The 15,138-nt window shown below is 33.1% G+C and overlaps 1 protein-coding gene across 2 annotated transcripts in view; it reads left to right on the top strand.

The window, feature by feature from the left end:
- Positions 1-15,138, top strand: part of CLGN (calmegin) — a 32,933-nt gene that overhangs the window by 8,307 nt on the left and 9,488 nt on the right. For both annotated transcript variants that reach the window (XM_031010067.3, XM_031010068.3), the window contains 7 exons: positions 434-586; positions 2,892-2,965; positions 3,623-3,681; positions 7,417-7,558; positions 11,156-11,237; positions 12,683-12,875; positions 14,194-14,383. In XM_031010067.3, the coding sequence (XP_030865927.2) occupies positions 443-586; positions 2,892-2,965; positions 3,623-3,681; positions 7,417-7,558; positions 11,156-11,237; positions 12,683-12,875; positions 14,194-14,383 (884 nt within the window). In that variant the 5' untranslated portion in view covers positions 434-442. The remainder of the gene's footprint in view (positions 1-433; positions 587-2,891; positions 2,966-3,622; positions 3,682-7,416; positions 7,559-11,155; positions 11,238-12,682; positions 12,876-14,193; positions 14,384-15,138) is intronic.

Here is a 15,138-nt window from a genome sequence, read left to right as displayed (position 1 = left end):
ATTTTCTCAGCATTTATATATAAATGTATTTTGGTTTTATAATTATAAAATTTCCATTTTTATGTTTATATACACTTAAGCAACATTATAATAAAAACAATTTCAGCGAACATTTAGGAATCATGATACTTTTAAAAAGGTCTACATATTATTTGTGTTTGATAACTACTATCATCTTTATCTTTAGATTTTGTGCCATTGGCTCTTTGTTTTTGGATGAAGGCCTGCAGCTGTAGAATCTGTTTCCTACAAGATTTGAAGTTTGTATTTTCACTTGCTCAAAGCACAATTTAAATAATTTTGTCAGTGATTTGTTTTAAAAGCCATCCTAGAATAAAGGAGCTATTATGGAGAAATTATTTATTTCTGCATATACTTAACACTGATTCTCACAACTTTGTTTTATTTTCACTAATTACTTTTAATTTCACAGATAATCAATATGCGTTTCCAAGCCTTTTGGCTATGTTTGGGTCTTCTGTTCATCTCAATTAATGCAGAATTTATGGATGATGATGTTAAGACGGAAGACTTTGAAGAAAATTCAGAAGAAATTGATGTTAATGAAGGTGAACTTTCCTCAGAGGTATGGTTATTGAGAAATGAGTTATAAATTATTCCTTTACATAGTACAATGAAGTGATTGACCTCTGGTGATTCATTTCAGTTCAAATAATCTTCATTTTAGAGATAGATAGAAAAACATTGATTTTTTTTCTAAGTATCTTATTACTTTATTTTTTAGAGTGCCCATGTAATTCAGAAATTTGTTCATGGCATCTAGCACAGTTTCTTAAACAAATAAATATGGGGGAGGTTTTTACTATCAAAACAGGAGTTTGTCACTGATTAAAGAGAACTAAGCTAATAGTAAGGTTTTTATTCATACTTTTGACATTGCTAGATCTTTTCAAATAAAAGGCTATATAATTTGCGATTCTTTGAGAAGTAAAGTATTTGTCTTTATTTCTCTGAGAAAAGAAAATGCTAAGAAGGAGGATGAATTAGAAAAGGAAGTGAGGGTGAGGGGTGGGCATTTAGTAAACCTGACTCGTGTTTCTCTCAGCATTGTTAAAACGTATATTTTGAAGTAGTGATTAACAGGAGTCTGAGAAATTGCAGGGATTTTTGTATACCTTGATGATACATAAGAGCTTTTACATTGAGGAATATTCATATCTAACCTTGTGATAATCAGAAATATTTTTGATGGTGAGAAAGCATTAATTGTATTCTGCCAGCTACTGTTTGAAGGGCCTAAGGGAATAATATATAGTTGTTACAGACTTCTTTACTTCATTTCCTCTTATTAAGAATTTTTCATTTGCAAATGTGTTGTTTCATTGTTTAAGGTGACTAGTATGTTTCCCCTGTTAAATTGAAGCTCTGTAAGGACAATTTTTTTAAAAGCCTATTTCTATAATCTGCAGAAAGTAAGTACTCCGAGTACTAATAATTACTGACTTGGATACAGTTACTACAGGGTCTTTGAAGGTTAATATTAATACTTCAAAGAAATTGACAGGTAACTACCACTAGATTTATTTGGTGATACTTTGAGAATATGATAGGAAGTGGGAAAGAATGATTTTTGATGCTTCTAATTTTATAGCATGAGTAATCTACATAGGGTGAAGTATAAATAAAGGGCAAAATAAACTGATTTTAGGGGTGGCCTATCAGAGGGAAGCCTCTTGTGACACCACTGCCCGTTTTGTCAATCTATAAAAATATAGAGAAGAGTAAAGTTGTAATTCAGTAAACTTCATAGAAGATTGGCAATTTTGGTAGCTGAATCTTGACCCTGTCAGTAATTACGTGGAATTTTGTGTAATTACTGATTTCCCTCCCTTAAACAGACAGGAAGTGTTTTGCTATCAGGGTAGGATAGGGACAGTGAAAATAGAAAAAGTATTTCTGCACCCTTTTCCCTAAAGCCTTCTGGAAGAAATCTCACTAATCATACAGATACAATCTAATCTCACTAATCATACAGATACAATCACAACAGGCTGATTCTGAGAGGATCCAGACTAACCTGTTACTTTAGGCAAATTTTTATTTATTCATCCTCAGTTTAAATTATCTTTTGATAGTTTATCAGTCTTTACTCTTTTAAATTATTTTGTTGGTAAATTCTGTATCATGTAGTAAAAATGTATGAGTTTTGGAGCCAGTCTTGGCTTTATATGTAAGTTCTACAATTATCTAACTGGACAGCAGTAAGCAAGTTACTTTGTCTGTCCCAGTTTCATCATATATAAAGTGGTTACTAATGACACTTCCCCCACAGAAATATTATAAGAATTAAAGGAGCCACTATATCATCAGCAATACCACTGCCACCATCATCATTATTGCCACCCTAACAGCTAACACTTCAAAGGCACTTGAAACAACGCTTTGTTGATAATTGCTTTGCAATGCTATCTCCATAGAATCTTTTCACTCTCTGGGTTCCTAATCTTGGAAAATTATATTATTATCTTTTAGGGTACCTAACAGTAAAACTTAAGAGTTAATTTTAAAAGCCTATGTGCTTACTAAGCTCTACATCTTACATGCTTTTCATTATGCAGTTTCCTTTGCTCCCAAAGAGTTTTATCCATAAATATTGTCACTTGTCAGAGTCCCTTTGTTCCTTCTGTGTTAGAAGGGGTCAGTGTATCCACTGTTTGTACGTACAGTATTTTTGTCATCATGGTATTTGTTATATTTTCTTGTACCTTATCATTACTAGGATACAAAGTTTTGTATCCTATTTGAGTTTGTCACCTCATATCTGTATTACCTGTATGTGCATTACATACTATGTTCTTCACTAGGAAGATTATTTAATTGAAATATTTGTGAAAATGAGTAACTTTAGACTTGGAAAATCTCTTTCCTAGATTAAATATAAGACACCTCAACCTATAGGAGAAGTATATTTTGCAGAAACTTTTGATAGTGGAAGGTTGGCTGGGTGAGTATTCATTCAAGAGAATGTTTTCTTTGATTTATTAGTTTTTTTGAAGTTATTAGGTTTTGGCCTATGAAAATTATCTCTACTACAGATCTACAAAAAATTTTAAAGTAGTTTAATTGACAGTGTAAATCAGTACTTAGTATATTTTTGTAATTGATAGAATGTTTAATTTGAATAGTTATTTATTCAAAGAAAATATACTAATTCCAAATGCAAAGATGAAATTTATAACATTTCTTTATTCTCTAGGACAGATTAACACTCTTAAGTTCAGATGACAAATATGAGTACTGCTCTACTCTAAATAATGGAAAAAACAAAAGTTAATATTAAAATGATTATTATGTGTCAGATGTCCTTAAAAAAGTAGATAATTACCATATTTAATCCCCAATTTACAGGTGGAGAAACCGAGGTTTCTCATACCTTACCTGTGATCATACAGCTAGTAAATTATAGATTCCAAATTCGGTTTAACTCTAGCCCTTCAGGATTATGTGTAGGCATCCTTATTTAGCATCTAAGTATGAATTTATTGTTGAATGAAAAGTGACTGTATTGGGTGATCTTTTATTGTGTTTCTGTATGCCTTATATCTATAAATTGCTGATTTTATTGTTAATGACATATATGTATGTTCAACTTTATTTACAGATGGGTCTTATCAAAAGCAAAGAAAGATGACATGGATGAGGAAATTTCAATATACGATGGTAAAATATTATTTAAGTATTAGATATAACCAGTATGGCCTGGAGTTCACTAACCTTTGAGATTAGATTTTTGTTAGATTTTGTTGGCTGGAGTCCCCCACCCTGCCTCACAATAAAATGTTCAGTCTTTTGTCTTGTCCCTCTTCAATATTTCTGAAAAACCCTTCGCTATTTCTGAAAATCTCACTCTTAAGCCAGTTAATCTAGTTTTCTAACTGAACAGTTGAATTTTCACTCTACAGCTGTTAGTCTTTTGCATTTCCTGAAGCAGTATTTCCCAGGCTACTGCTGTCTCTATGGTTTCATCTCAAGCATAGACACACCTAGATCAAATTATAATTTATGGTAAGATTCTCCTAGCAAGTAAAAAGCAGAGGATAGCTAATGAGAGCTACAAGATATGTGGCTGCTTCTGGAATCCTCATCTCCAGGTCTATATCCATTATCATAGGGTGTCTAATAGGATTATCTTCAACCTTAGCTCTAGAAAGAAATGTCCTATAGGCAGGGGTCATATTGTCTTCCCTAATAGGACTACCCTAGAGTATGACCAAATATTTTCTTCTTTGTGGTCTAAAAACCAGCCTCCTTGATTGTTATATGCTGAAGCAAGATCAGCCTCTTCTCACAGTGACTGATAGTGATAATTTCTTCTTTCTCAGAGGACCTCATACTCATAAACATGTGGCCCTGCACTCAGACTCTGATAAGCAGTTACATCACAACAGCAAAACAGATAGCATGTTGGATGTCAGCTGTCTGCTTCCTTTTCATAGTTTCTGTTTAGTGTAAGATAAAGATCATACCTGCATGTCTTCCTTTGCATGGTGTTCGCCATCCCAGCAAATCCCCTGTGTATATATATACACATATATACATATATACACAAATATATATACATATACACATATATGTGTGTGTATATATATATATGTGTGTGTGTGTGTGTGTGTATATATATGCTTATCAACTCCAAAAAGGACACCACCATATGCACAGAAAAAGCAGTAGTGGGATTTCTGGATCAAACAGTAGATCTACTTTCAGTTTTTTAATAAACCTCCATGCTGTTTTCCATAGAGGCTGTATTAATTTACATTGCACCAGCAGTGTATAAATGTTCCCTTTTCACCACATCCATGCCAATTGTTTTTTGACTTTTTAATAATGGCCATTCTGACAGGGGTAACGTAGTATCTCATTGTGGTTTTAATTTGCATTTCCTTGATGATTAGTGATGTTGAGCATTTTCTAAGCATGTTCGTTGGCCATTTCTATATCTTCTTTTGAGAAATGTCTATTTATGTCATTTGCCTACTTTCTGATGGGATTAATTTTTTTCTTGCTGATTTGTTTGAGTCTCTTGATTCTGGATACTAGTCCTTTGTCAGATTCATAGGTTATTAATATTTTCTCCCACACTGTGGGTTATCTGTTTACTCTGATGATTATTTCTTTTGCTGTGCAGAAGCTTTTTAGTTTAATTAGGTCCCATTTATTTATTTTTGTTTTTGTTGCATTTGCTTTTGGGTTCTTGGTCATGAATTCTTTGCCTAAGCCAGTGTCTAGAAGAGTTTTTCTGGTGTTATCTTCTAGAATTTTCATGGTTTCAGATCTTAGGTTTAAGTCTTTAATCCATCTTGAGTTGATTTTTGTATAAGGTGACAAGTAAGGATCCAGTTTCATTCTTCTATATGTGGCTTGCCAGTTTTCTCAGTACCATTTATTAAATAGGGTGTCCTTTCCCTAATTTATATTTTTGTATGCTTGGTCAAAGATCAGTTAGTTGTAAGTATTTTGCTTTACTTCTGGTTCTTTATTCTATTCCAGTGGTCTGTGTGTCTACCTGAGACCATTACCATGCTGTTTTGATAATATGGCCCTGTATAATTTGAAGTCAGGTAATGTGATGTCTCCAGATTTGTTCTTTTTGCTTAGGATTACTTTGGCTATTCAGGCTCTTTTTTGGTTCCATATGAACTTTTGGATTTTTTTTCCTAATTCTGTGAAAAACGTTCTTGGTATTTTGACAGGAATCACATTGAATCTGTAGATGGCTTTGGGTGCTATGATCATTTTCATGATATTGATTCTTCCAATCCATGAGCATGGGATGTGTTTCCATTTGTTTGTGTCATCTATGATTTTTTTCAGCAGTGTTTTGTAGTTCTCCTTGTATAGATAAATCTTTCACCTCTGTTAAGAATATTCCTAGGGTTTTTGTTTTTTTTTTTTGCAGCCATTGTAAAAGTCATTGAGTTCTTGATTTGATTTTCAGTTTGGTCGTTGTTGCTATGTAGCAGTACTACTGATTTGTGTACATTGATTTTGTAAGCTGAGACTTTTATTGAATTGATTTTTCAACTCTAGTAGTCTATTGGATGAGTCTTTAGGGTTTTCTAGGTATGCAATCATATCATTAGCAAACAGTGATAGCTTGACTTCCTCGTTTCCAATTTGTATGTCCTTTATTTCTTTCTCTTGCCAGATTGCACTGGCTAGGACTTCCAGATAAAGTTGTTACTTCTTAAAATAAGACCTTTATAGGGGGCGAGAGGCAAACTACAAGTTAGTGATAATACAATTCACCATCAGTGTGAGAGAAAGAAAACCAAGTACATTAATCTTTTTCAAAAAAATATAATATGACCAAATTAGGGGGAGAAAGAAAAGAAACTTGGAAACTTAATAAAAACACACACATTTTTAAAGGTCTAAAAATGTATGTACAATTACAGTCCAAAAATTACCACTCTTTGATTTATAAGACTGTGTCTGGTTCTTGCATTATTTTTCTTAGAAAGAAAAAAAAATGATATAAGAGCATTTGTGATTCAAAGGTGCTCATTAATGAATATTTTGAGTTGACACAATACTGGAAAATAGCCAGTTTTGTCGAATTGAATTTTCTTGGAATAGGCAATACCTATCATTTTCAAAACAGAAGATTTTACACAAATTAATATAAGTTGATTTTCTATTCTAAAACCAGTAAAGGAGTAAAGTCTAACATATAACTTTTGGGCTATAGGTAGCCCACCTAGCTTTGCATTGTATGTGGCCCATAATCTAATTTCAGGAATGTCCTGATCTTAACATGGAAAACTGTAACCCAGAGAAGGCCTAACTCAGTTTTGCCTTGTTGTAGCTTAGCACTTATGCAGTGCTTTGCTGCCTTCCTGGCCAAAAGTTCTGAGAGCTGATTAGTGTAGCCTGAGAAGGGTTTGTGTGAATTAAGCATGCAGTTTTCAAAATGAACTTTAAATCTTTACAATAACTGCTGCAAGTAAGAAAAGTAGCTGATGAGTATTGTGCATTTCAAAATAAATAGACTACTCATTTTGTGTTATGTGTCATATGCAGTTTCAAATATGTCATTTTAAAAATACAATATTGACATACCCTATTGAGACAAACCACATTTTATAATTTCATTGATTAAAAACTCTTTCATAGAAAAACCAAACTAATTCAGCTTTAAGAGTGACTTAGACACTATAGTGTTTGCTATTAGTTTTCACAACTTTAGTTAAGAAGATGAAATCATTCTTTGATAGAAAAAAAGAGATAAATGAGCAGGCATACATATATAGTTGAAGATATTTCCTGATTTAAAATTTTTATTTTCCCCAAGTCAGCCTTCCTGGATAAAAATTATTGTTCACAACTGCTGATAAATAATTCTTAGGTCAATGTTTTCTGTTTTAGTTTAATTTGCTTTGCTTTATTTTTTAGGAAGATGGGAAATTGAAGAGTTGAAAGAAAACCAGGTACCTGGTGACAGAGGACTGGTATTAAAATCTAGAGCAAAGCATCATGCGATATCTGCTGTATTAGCAAAACCGTTCATTTTTGCTGATAAACCCTTGATAGTTCAGTAAGTGTTGCTATGTTTTTGAATACTTTTTCTGAATTTTGTATTAGCTTTGGCTTCTGAATATAGCTTGTATTTTGAAAATGGATGTGAAAATCTAGATCTTCCTTTTTCGTTTCACTTAGTTAAAACACAAATGTGCATATATACACAAACATACCCATCCTTTCAATAAAAAGCAGGTAAATGATAAAATTATACAAAGATCAACCATTCTTATGGCCTAGTACTAATATTTATATTTGTTTATTTCAAGGAGTTGTATGTGGGCTATTAAGCAGTATATTTCCTTTGGTGTGAGTGCTTATATTGACTAAATGAGGAATAAATTGTTTGGCTCTCTTAAAAAAATTTAAAAATTATGTGATATATACTGTAATATATACAATTCTGCTGTCATAAACTATATAATGCATAGTAAAAATCACCATTTTTGTTTTACCCTTAAAATTACTTGTTATCAAAATATTAAACTTAATATATTCAGAACAGAATAATAAATATTGCTATTAAACCAGTGATAAGATTCAAAGGCAGAAAATTTATTTCAAAAATAAATGTTTATGAATACCAGTGTCTTTCAAGCAGGGACCCCTTTTAAAGGTCACCTTCTCATAGATAATCCTTTCTTTCAACCTCTCCACCTCCCCACCGTGCCTGGCATGGTGCCTCATGCCTCATGTGTGTAATCCCAGCACTTTGGGAGGCCTAGGTGGGCAGACAGCTTGAACCCAGGAGTTCAAGACTAACCTGGGCAACATGGCGAAACCCCGACTCTACAAAGAAATTTTAAAAATTAGCCAGGCATGGTGGTGCCCGACTGTAGTCCCAGCTACTCTGGAGGCTGAGGTGGGAGGATCACCTAAGCCCAGGAAGTCGAGGCTGCAGTGAGCCAAGGTCACACCAGTGCATTGCAGCCTGGGTGACAGAATGAGATCTTGCCTCAAAGAAAAAGAAGGAAAGAAAGAAAGAAAGAAAGAAAGAAAGAAAGAAAGAAAGAAAGAAAGAAAGAAAGAAAGAAGAGGACCAAGAATTGAATAGCAGTCTTTCATATGTTTAAAAACAATTCAAAGGAGAGTGAATGTTTGTCTCCTCTTAATATTGATAAAATGAAATGGGGTAAATAAAATGAAGAGATTTATATTCAATGCTATAAATGCTGATTTACAATATAACTTTACTATAAAGCTGCTTTTCCCAAATTGTATACATGTTAATATATATGAATATAATTGAAGATGAAGAATATCCTGACTCAAAACATAGGAAGTAAAGGCCTGGCGCAGTGGTTCACACCTGTAATCCCAGCACTTTGGGAGGCCAAGGTGGGTGGATCACGAGGTCAGGAGATCAAGACCATCCTGTCTAACATGGTGAAACCCTGTCTCTACTAAAAATACAAAAAATTAGCCGGATGTGGTGGCAGGTGCCTGTAGCCCCAGCTACTCGGGAGGCTGAGGCAGGAGAATGGCGTGAACCCGGGAGGCAGGGCTTGCAGTGAGCCGAGATCATGCCACTGCACTCCAGCCTGGGCAACTGGGCAACAGAGTGAGACTGTCTCAAAATAAATAAATAAATAAATAAATAAAAATAAAATTAAAAAAGGAAGTATGTTAGCTCATTAAAGACTGAGAAGTTCTACATATGAAAACCTGTTTTCAGCATTACTACTGTGTTTCACAAACACATTTGATCACATAAGTTTATTTTCCCATCTAACAATAATTGCTATTTCATGGAACAATTTGAGAAATGATACTCTAAAGAAATTAAGGTTACCATATACTCTGCATATGTCCTTGGTTTTCCTATGACTGGAAGTTTAGCAGTAGTCAAGCTGTATGATAAACATTTTGTTGATCCTCTAATCCATTGTGAATCATTTATACTAGGTAAAAGTTAATTATTTGAAAACTCAAAGTTTGCAGTATAAGAAATGGACAAAGTGATTGAATCTAGGCATAATGGAACAATGAAACTATGTTCACATTTATGCAGCCACTGTACAAAATTGTTTTTTCCAATTCTTACCTTTTTACAGAATGCTCTGTCCTGAGATAATCTATTATAAAGCAAAATCTTTTTAATTTTTTTCCTAAAAACAGTGACCTTTAAGTCATATCATGCACCACGTGTTCTACTTATAGTCTTCAAATACTTAAATTCCATGAAAAACAAAATTTTGTCAGCTATTGCTTAAAATAAAGATAAGACTTTGAGGAAAACAAACTGTCCTCTATTTAAAAAACGAAAAAGAACAAAAGAATACCTTCCTTCTGATTATCATAGAAGCATTTTGAGCATGTATTTGCCCCTCATTGGGCATGATATCCTTTAATCATCATAACAATCCTTTGATGTGTACGTATGGGCCATGTCTGCATATTATAGATGAGCAAATAGAGACTTAGAGCTTAAATGACTTGCCGTTACCCAAGGAGTCACTAGAGTAAGTGGCAGAATCAAGAATAACTCTCAGGTCATTTTGACTTTAAAGTACATGCTTGTGGCCACTGTTATAGATAGCTTAAGAAATAAAGCATAGTAAAAAGTATAGGAGAAAATCACCCCTTTCAAATCAGAGATACTTAAAATTTTGTTTCCTCTTTTTTTAATACAAAATATGTACACCAATTGAGTTCAAACTGTTAAAATTTTGTACGCTATCATGTTTTACCTTCTTGTCACTAAATTTCTTCAGAAACATTTACAACTATAGTCCTTTATTAAAATGATCATTATTTCTGGTTATTTCTCTAGTTTTCATGTCTTTTTGTTTTAATTCATTTAATGAAATCATAACCTTTTTTGTTTTTACTGTTTGACAGCCATTTCCTCGTTGATTTTTGTCACATATAATTCATTAATTTAACAACAAAAAATCTCGTAAGTCTATGCCTCATTGCCATAGCAAGGCTATTTCCTTTTAAAGTTACCAATAAAGAAAAAAAACTTTGCTGAGAATTACACTGTGTTGTAAATTCATAAGAGACTCTCATGTTCATTATTTTAGCTGTTATACTAAACAGTGAAAATTTCCCATATCTCCTGGCTGTTTAGGTCTGAAATCCAGCTTATTGACTGAGATTATGAATCTCTTTGCTGGAGCTATTTAATTAAATGTACAACTTATTTAACATGGTAAGGTGTAATGAACTCTAGGTATCTAAGATCATTAGCAATTTTGTAGAAATCTTGCTGTAGCTGTGGTTCTTACGGCCTTTGTTTTTTTTTAGTTTATAAAGTGTAAGTATAGTGCCTACCTTATCAGAATTTGAAATTTCCTGTTGTAGTTTTAGTCACAGTATCTGATGCTTAATTTATCAGTTTTGATGGAAAAAAAATTAAACAAATTGATTGGTTTGTCTGCAGTTGATTGTAATCATTCTATTTTTAATATTTTAATGATGTGTCTTGTTTTAGAGTAGTAGAAAAGCGTTTCTGCTTATTTCCTATAGGTTGTAGATATGCTTTATATGAGCTTTCTGATAATGGAAAAAAATTTATACTTACATGAATTGAGAATAATAAGATTACATTTTAAAGAGCAATTAGTAATTTTTACTTATCAGTAGTACGGTTCTTTTTCCCTTTATTCAGATATGAAGTAAATTTTCAAGATGGTATTGATTGTGGAGGTGCATACATTAAACTCCTAGCAGACACTGATGATTTGATTCTGGTATGATATTTTAATATTTAAGAAAACCTTATTAAAGTTAATAAGTATTTTTAAGGAACAATTGATAAAACTGAAAATTTTGTCTTCAACTGAAATTGAAAAGAATTGTAGATATCTTTTTTCAATGTGAATTTACATAGCTCTTACAATTCGCCTTCAAGTTTTATATAAAGCTGTGTTACTTGAAGGCATCAATTTTGCATCAATTTTATAATCTTTAACAACATGAAAAAGTTTACCATGTCTGTAGGACAAAAACTACGTGATACTTATAAGTTCTTTTGAAATATAGCTTAGAGTTATTTTCGTTACAGAATAAGACTCTTAAGTTTGTTTAGAGAAGTATAACAAAGCAAAGCAGTGAAACAAAATGGCCAAAGAACCAAATTAAAAGGGGTTAGCAACCCACAGAAAGTAACTAATTTTAAAAACTTTTCATGATGAAATAGGTTTATACTTCTAAGAGGTTGTATTAGGACCATTGGAAAGTTGGGGATATTTCTTATAGCCTTCTCCTGTAAAAGGCTGTTTCAGACTTTCTGCATATAACAGAAATACGATAGATGAGACATCAGGGGTATATTTTTCAGAACACTTAGCTGTACATAAGCTATGAAATGTAGATGGGAGACTTTTTCATGTACTACTCATTATTATTAGGATCAAGTGAAGGAGAGGCCATTGTAGTATATGTTGAAGCTCTTGTTTTAGATGAACACTTGAAGGTAGGATGACAAAAAAATCTAATGCCAAGTATTTCTATAAGCACTTTATCTGATTAATTCACTTAATCCTTAGAGAACTCTTATAAGGTAGGTACTATTATCATCTCCATACTTCAGAGGTGATGAAATGGAGGTGCAGAGAGCTTTAAAAAAATTGACTCAGGGTGACACACAACTAGTTTAAGAGGCAGTGGTAGGATTTGAACCCCAGTATCTGACTCCATACCCCATGCTGTTAACCACTATGCCATGCCAAATAAAGAGAAATTCATGTCCTCGTGTCTGTTTTTATTTCTGAATGAATCTCTCTTCATCTTGTGCTCAGAGGGTCATTTTCTGGTATCTTCCTAAATAATAGTAATGGGTAATAATTTTAGTCTTAAGGCCATAAATATGCTTTCCTCTAATGCCTAATTCTCTCAATAAAAATATTAGTAATATAGATTTACATAGAGAGTTAAAGCATATTATGGTGTTGCTAGAGTATTTTCCGCTTCTGTCCCACATCTTCAGGAAGTAGTGTGTACTTAAAAAAATCTATATTAAAGTAAAATTTGTCATTTTTCCATGTCCTTTATTGTCACTTGTATTAAATAGCTAGCTCTTTGGTGAATTACCATTTAATATATTTTTGTAAACTCTACCCATTGGATAAAATACAGAAATGCATTAAATAGTCTGTGATTCTGGACTAATGCCAACACTCATCTCTCTTTGAAGGAAAACTTTTATGATAAAACATCCTATATCATTATGTTTGGACCAGATAAATGCGGAGAAGATTATAAACTTCATTTTATCTTCAGACATAAACATCCCAAAACTGGAGTTTTCGAAGAGAAACATGCCAAACCTCCAGATGTAGACCTTAAAAAGTTCTTTACAGACAGGAAGACTCATCTTTATACCCTTGGTATACCCTTTTAATTCATTCATGTATTCAAAAATATTTGCTGACTATTGATATATTCGTGGCAAGTGCTTTACAAGAAAACAAACGTGTACCCCATCCTGAAGGAGCTTATCTTTTTCAGAAAATAGGACATGTATAATGACAGCACAGGTAGAAAATAAAGTACCACATAAGAAAGAGAGATGAGGCACAGCTAAAAGTTCACAAGCAATATTACTTCCAGCTTAGAGACTTGGAACAAAGCTAGGAAAGATTATATTTGAACTCTTCTTGAAGTACAGATAGAATGTCGAAGACAGTAGGGTGAAAGGACATTTTAGACGTTGTGACAGTGGTGCTGTAAGAACAGAAAACTAGAAAATAAAAAGGAAGAGGCCAGAACAGAAAACTAGAAAATAAAAAGGAAAAGGCCCTTAATGCCAGACTAAAAAGCTTAGACTTTATTCTATAGGCAGTTGTGATTATTGTTATGTCCTACCTTGTGTTGGTTGTGGCATGTACTTCGAAAGGAGAAGCATTGAGCAGCCATATATTAATATACTTAAGTAAATAGGAATTTGCATAGATATGGGGGTGAGGGACATCATAAGGAGTTGTTTCTCCCATTCTCAAGTATAATGGCTGTAGAGCTCTGGTCAGCCCACTATCAAAATCAGAGCATATTGGAAGCTAATAGGACATTTTGAAATGGCCCTATTGGCTTCCTTTCTCACGTCTCAACTCCACCCAAGATTAAAGTATTTCAATCTTTTTCCCCAAATGCTGCAGTTGTAGAAACATTCATTTTGTCTGCTCGGGCAATGCCCATTTCATCTTCAATATCAGATGTGATATAATAAATATCTTTATGAAATAATTGAAAAAACTAGGCATTTTGGGGAACACCAAGTAAACTGTAGAAATAATGAGAAAATATTACTAGAACAGAATAAATTAATTTTTTGTGTTATACTTACAACACTTTAAGATGGTATCAAAAAAATTAAATGCTGAAAAAGATTAGCTTGTATTTTGTAACTATAAAAGAGTGAAGCTGACTCGTTATGTGTCCCAAAACAGAGCTATTTGGTATTATTTTTTCTTTGAGAAGTAATGGAGCATTTTATTGTAAAAAATGCAGTTTAAAACAAAATTTTATCTTTAGGAAATATATCTAGTGATTTTAGAATGTTTTAGTTCAATACATTGGTTATTCCTCTATTTCTGGTTGGGAAAAAAGCTTTACCCATGGAGTTAAGGGTAGTTACATTATTTAGAAGATTATCTTTAAAGCGTATATCAAAATGATAACTATAATTTATTTAAATTGATCCCTTAGTGATGAATCCAGATGACACATTTGAGGTGTTAGTTGATCAAACAGTTGTAAACAAAGGAAGCCTCCTAGAGGATGTGGTTCCTCCTATCAAACCTCCCAAAGAAATTGAAGATCCCAATGATAAAAAACCTGAGGAATGGGATGAAAGAGCAAAAATTCCTGATCCTTCTGCTATCAAACCAGAAGACTGGTAAGCAAATAATTCGGTAGCAAAGCATTATCTGGCATAACTAGGTAATGAAACAACATATAAGTGAAGTTTACAACCCATGAAGTTTATTTTTTTAAACATCAGAACTACTTATTTTTAGTATTTTGGGTGAAATATTTTCTAAAATGGATTTTACACTTCCCTCCCTGTAATATTTTTTTATTTCTATTGATAATTATGTTGCATTTTTCAATATATATTTATTTTTTATGTTTTCAATGTTGTGGATAAAAAATTTCATAAATCAAAATACCAGTGCTTTAATTTTCATTCCTAGTTTGATCTTTATTGTATGTGTGTGAGAGTCCGAGGTGGGCAGATCACCTGAGGTCAGGAGTTCGAAACCAGCTTGGCCAACATGGCGAAACCCCATCTCTACTAAAAACACAAAAATTAGCGGGCATGGCGGCGGGTGCCTGTAATCCCAGCTACTCGGGAGGCTGAGGCAGGAGAATTGCTTGAACCCAGGAGGCAGAGGCTGCGGTGAGCCCAAGGTCGTGCCACTGCACTCCAGCCTGGTGACAGAGCGAGATTCTGTCTCAAAAAAAAAAAAAAAAAAAAAAAGAGTATGTTAGCCCTTAAATGAGAGAAACCACATATAACTGCTTCATTCTGATTGTTGAAATGTGTTAGAATTTGTTTTACAAAGTACTAAAAGAAATGCTCCATTAAATTTTAACTTTTGGTTACTCTGAGCACTCAGAAACTCAAGATGACATTGGTATCAGGCAAGC

The sequence above is a fragment of the Gorilla gorilla genome, chromosome 3 (genome assembly GCF_029281585.2).
Source record: "Gorilla gorilla gorilla isolate KB3781 chromosome 3, NHGRI_mGorGor1-v2.1_pri, whole genome shotgun sequence".
Lineage (NCBI taxonomy): Eukaryota > Metazoa > Chordata > Mammalia > Primates > Hominidae > Gorilla > Gorilla gorilla.
Note: the sequence above shows the minus strand (reverse complement) of the source record. Positions and strands in the feature narration are given on the sequence as shown.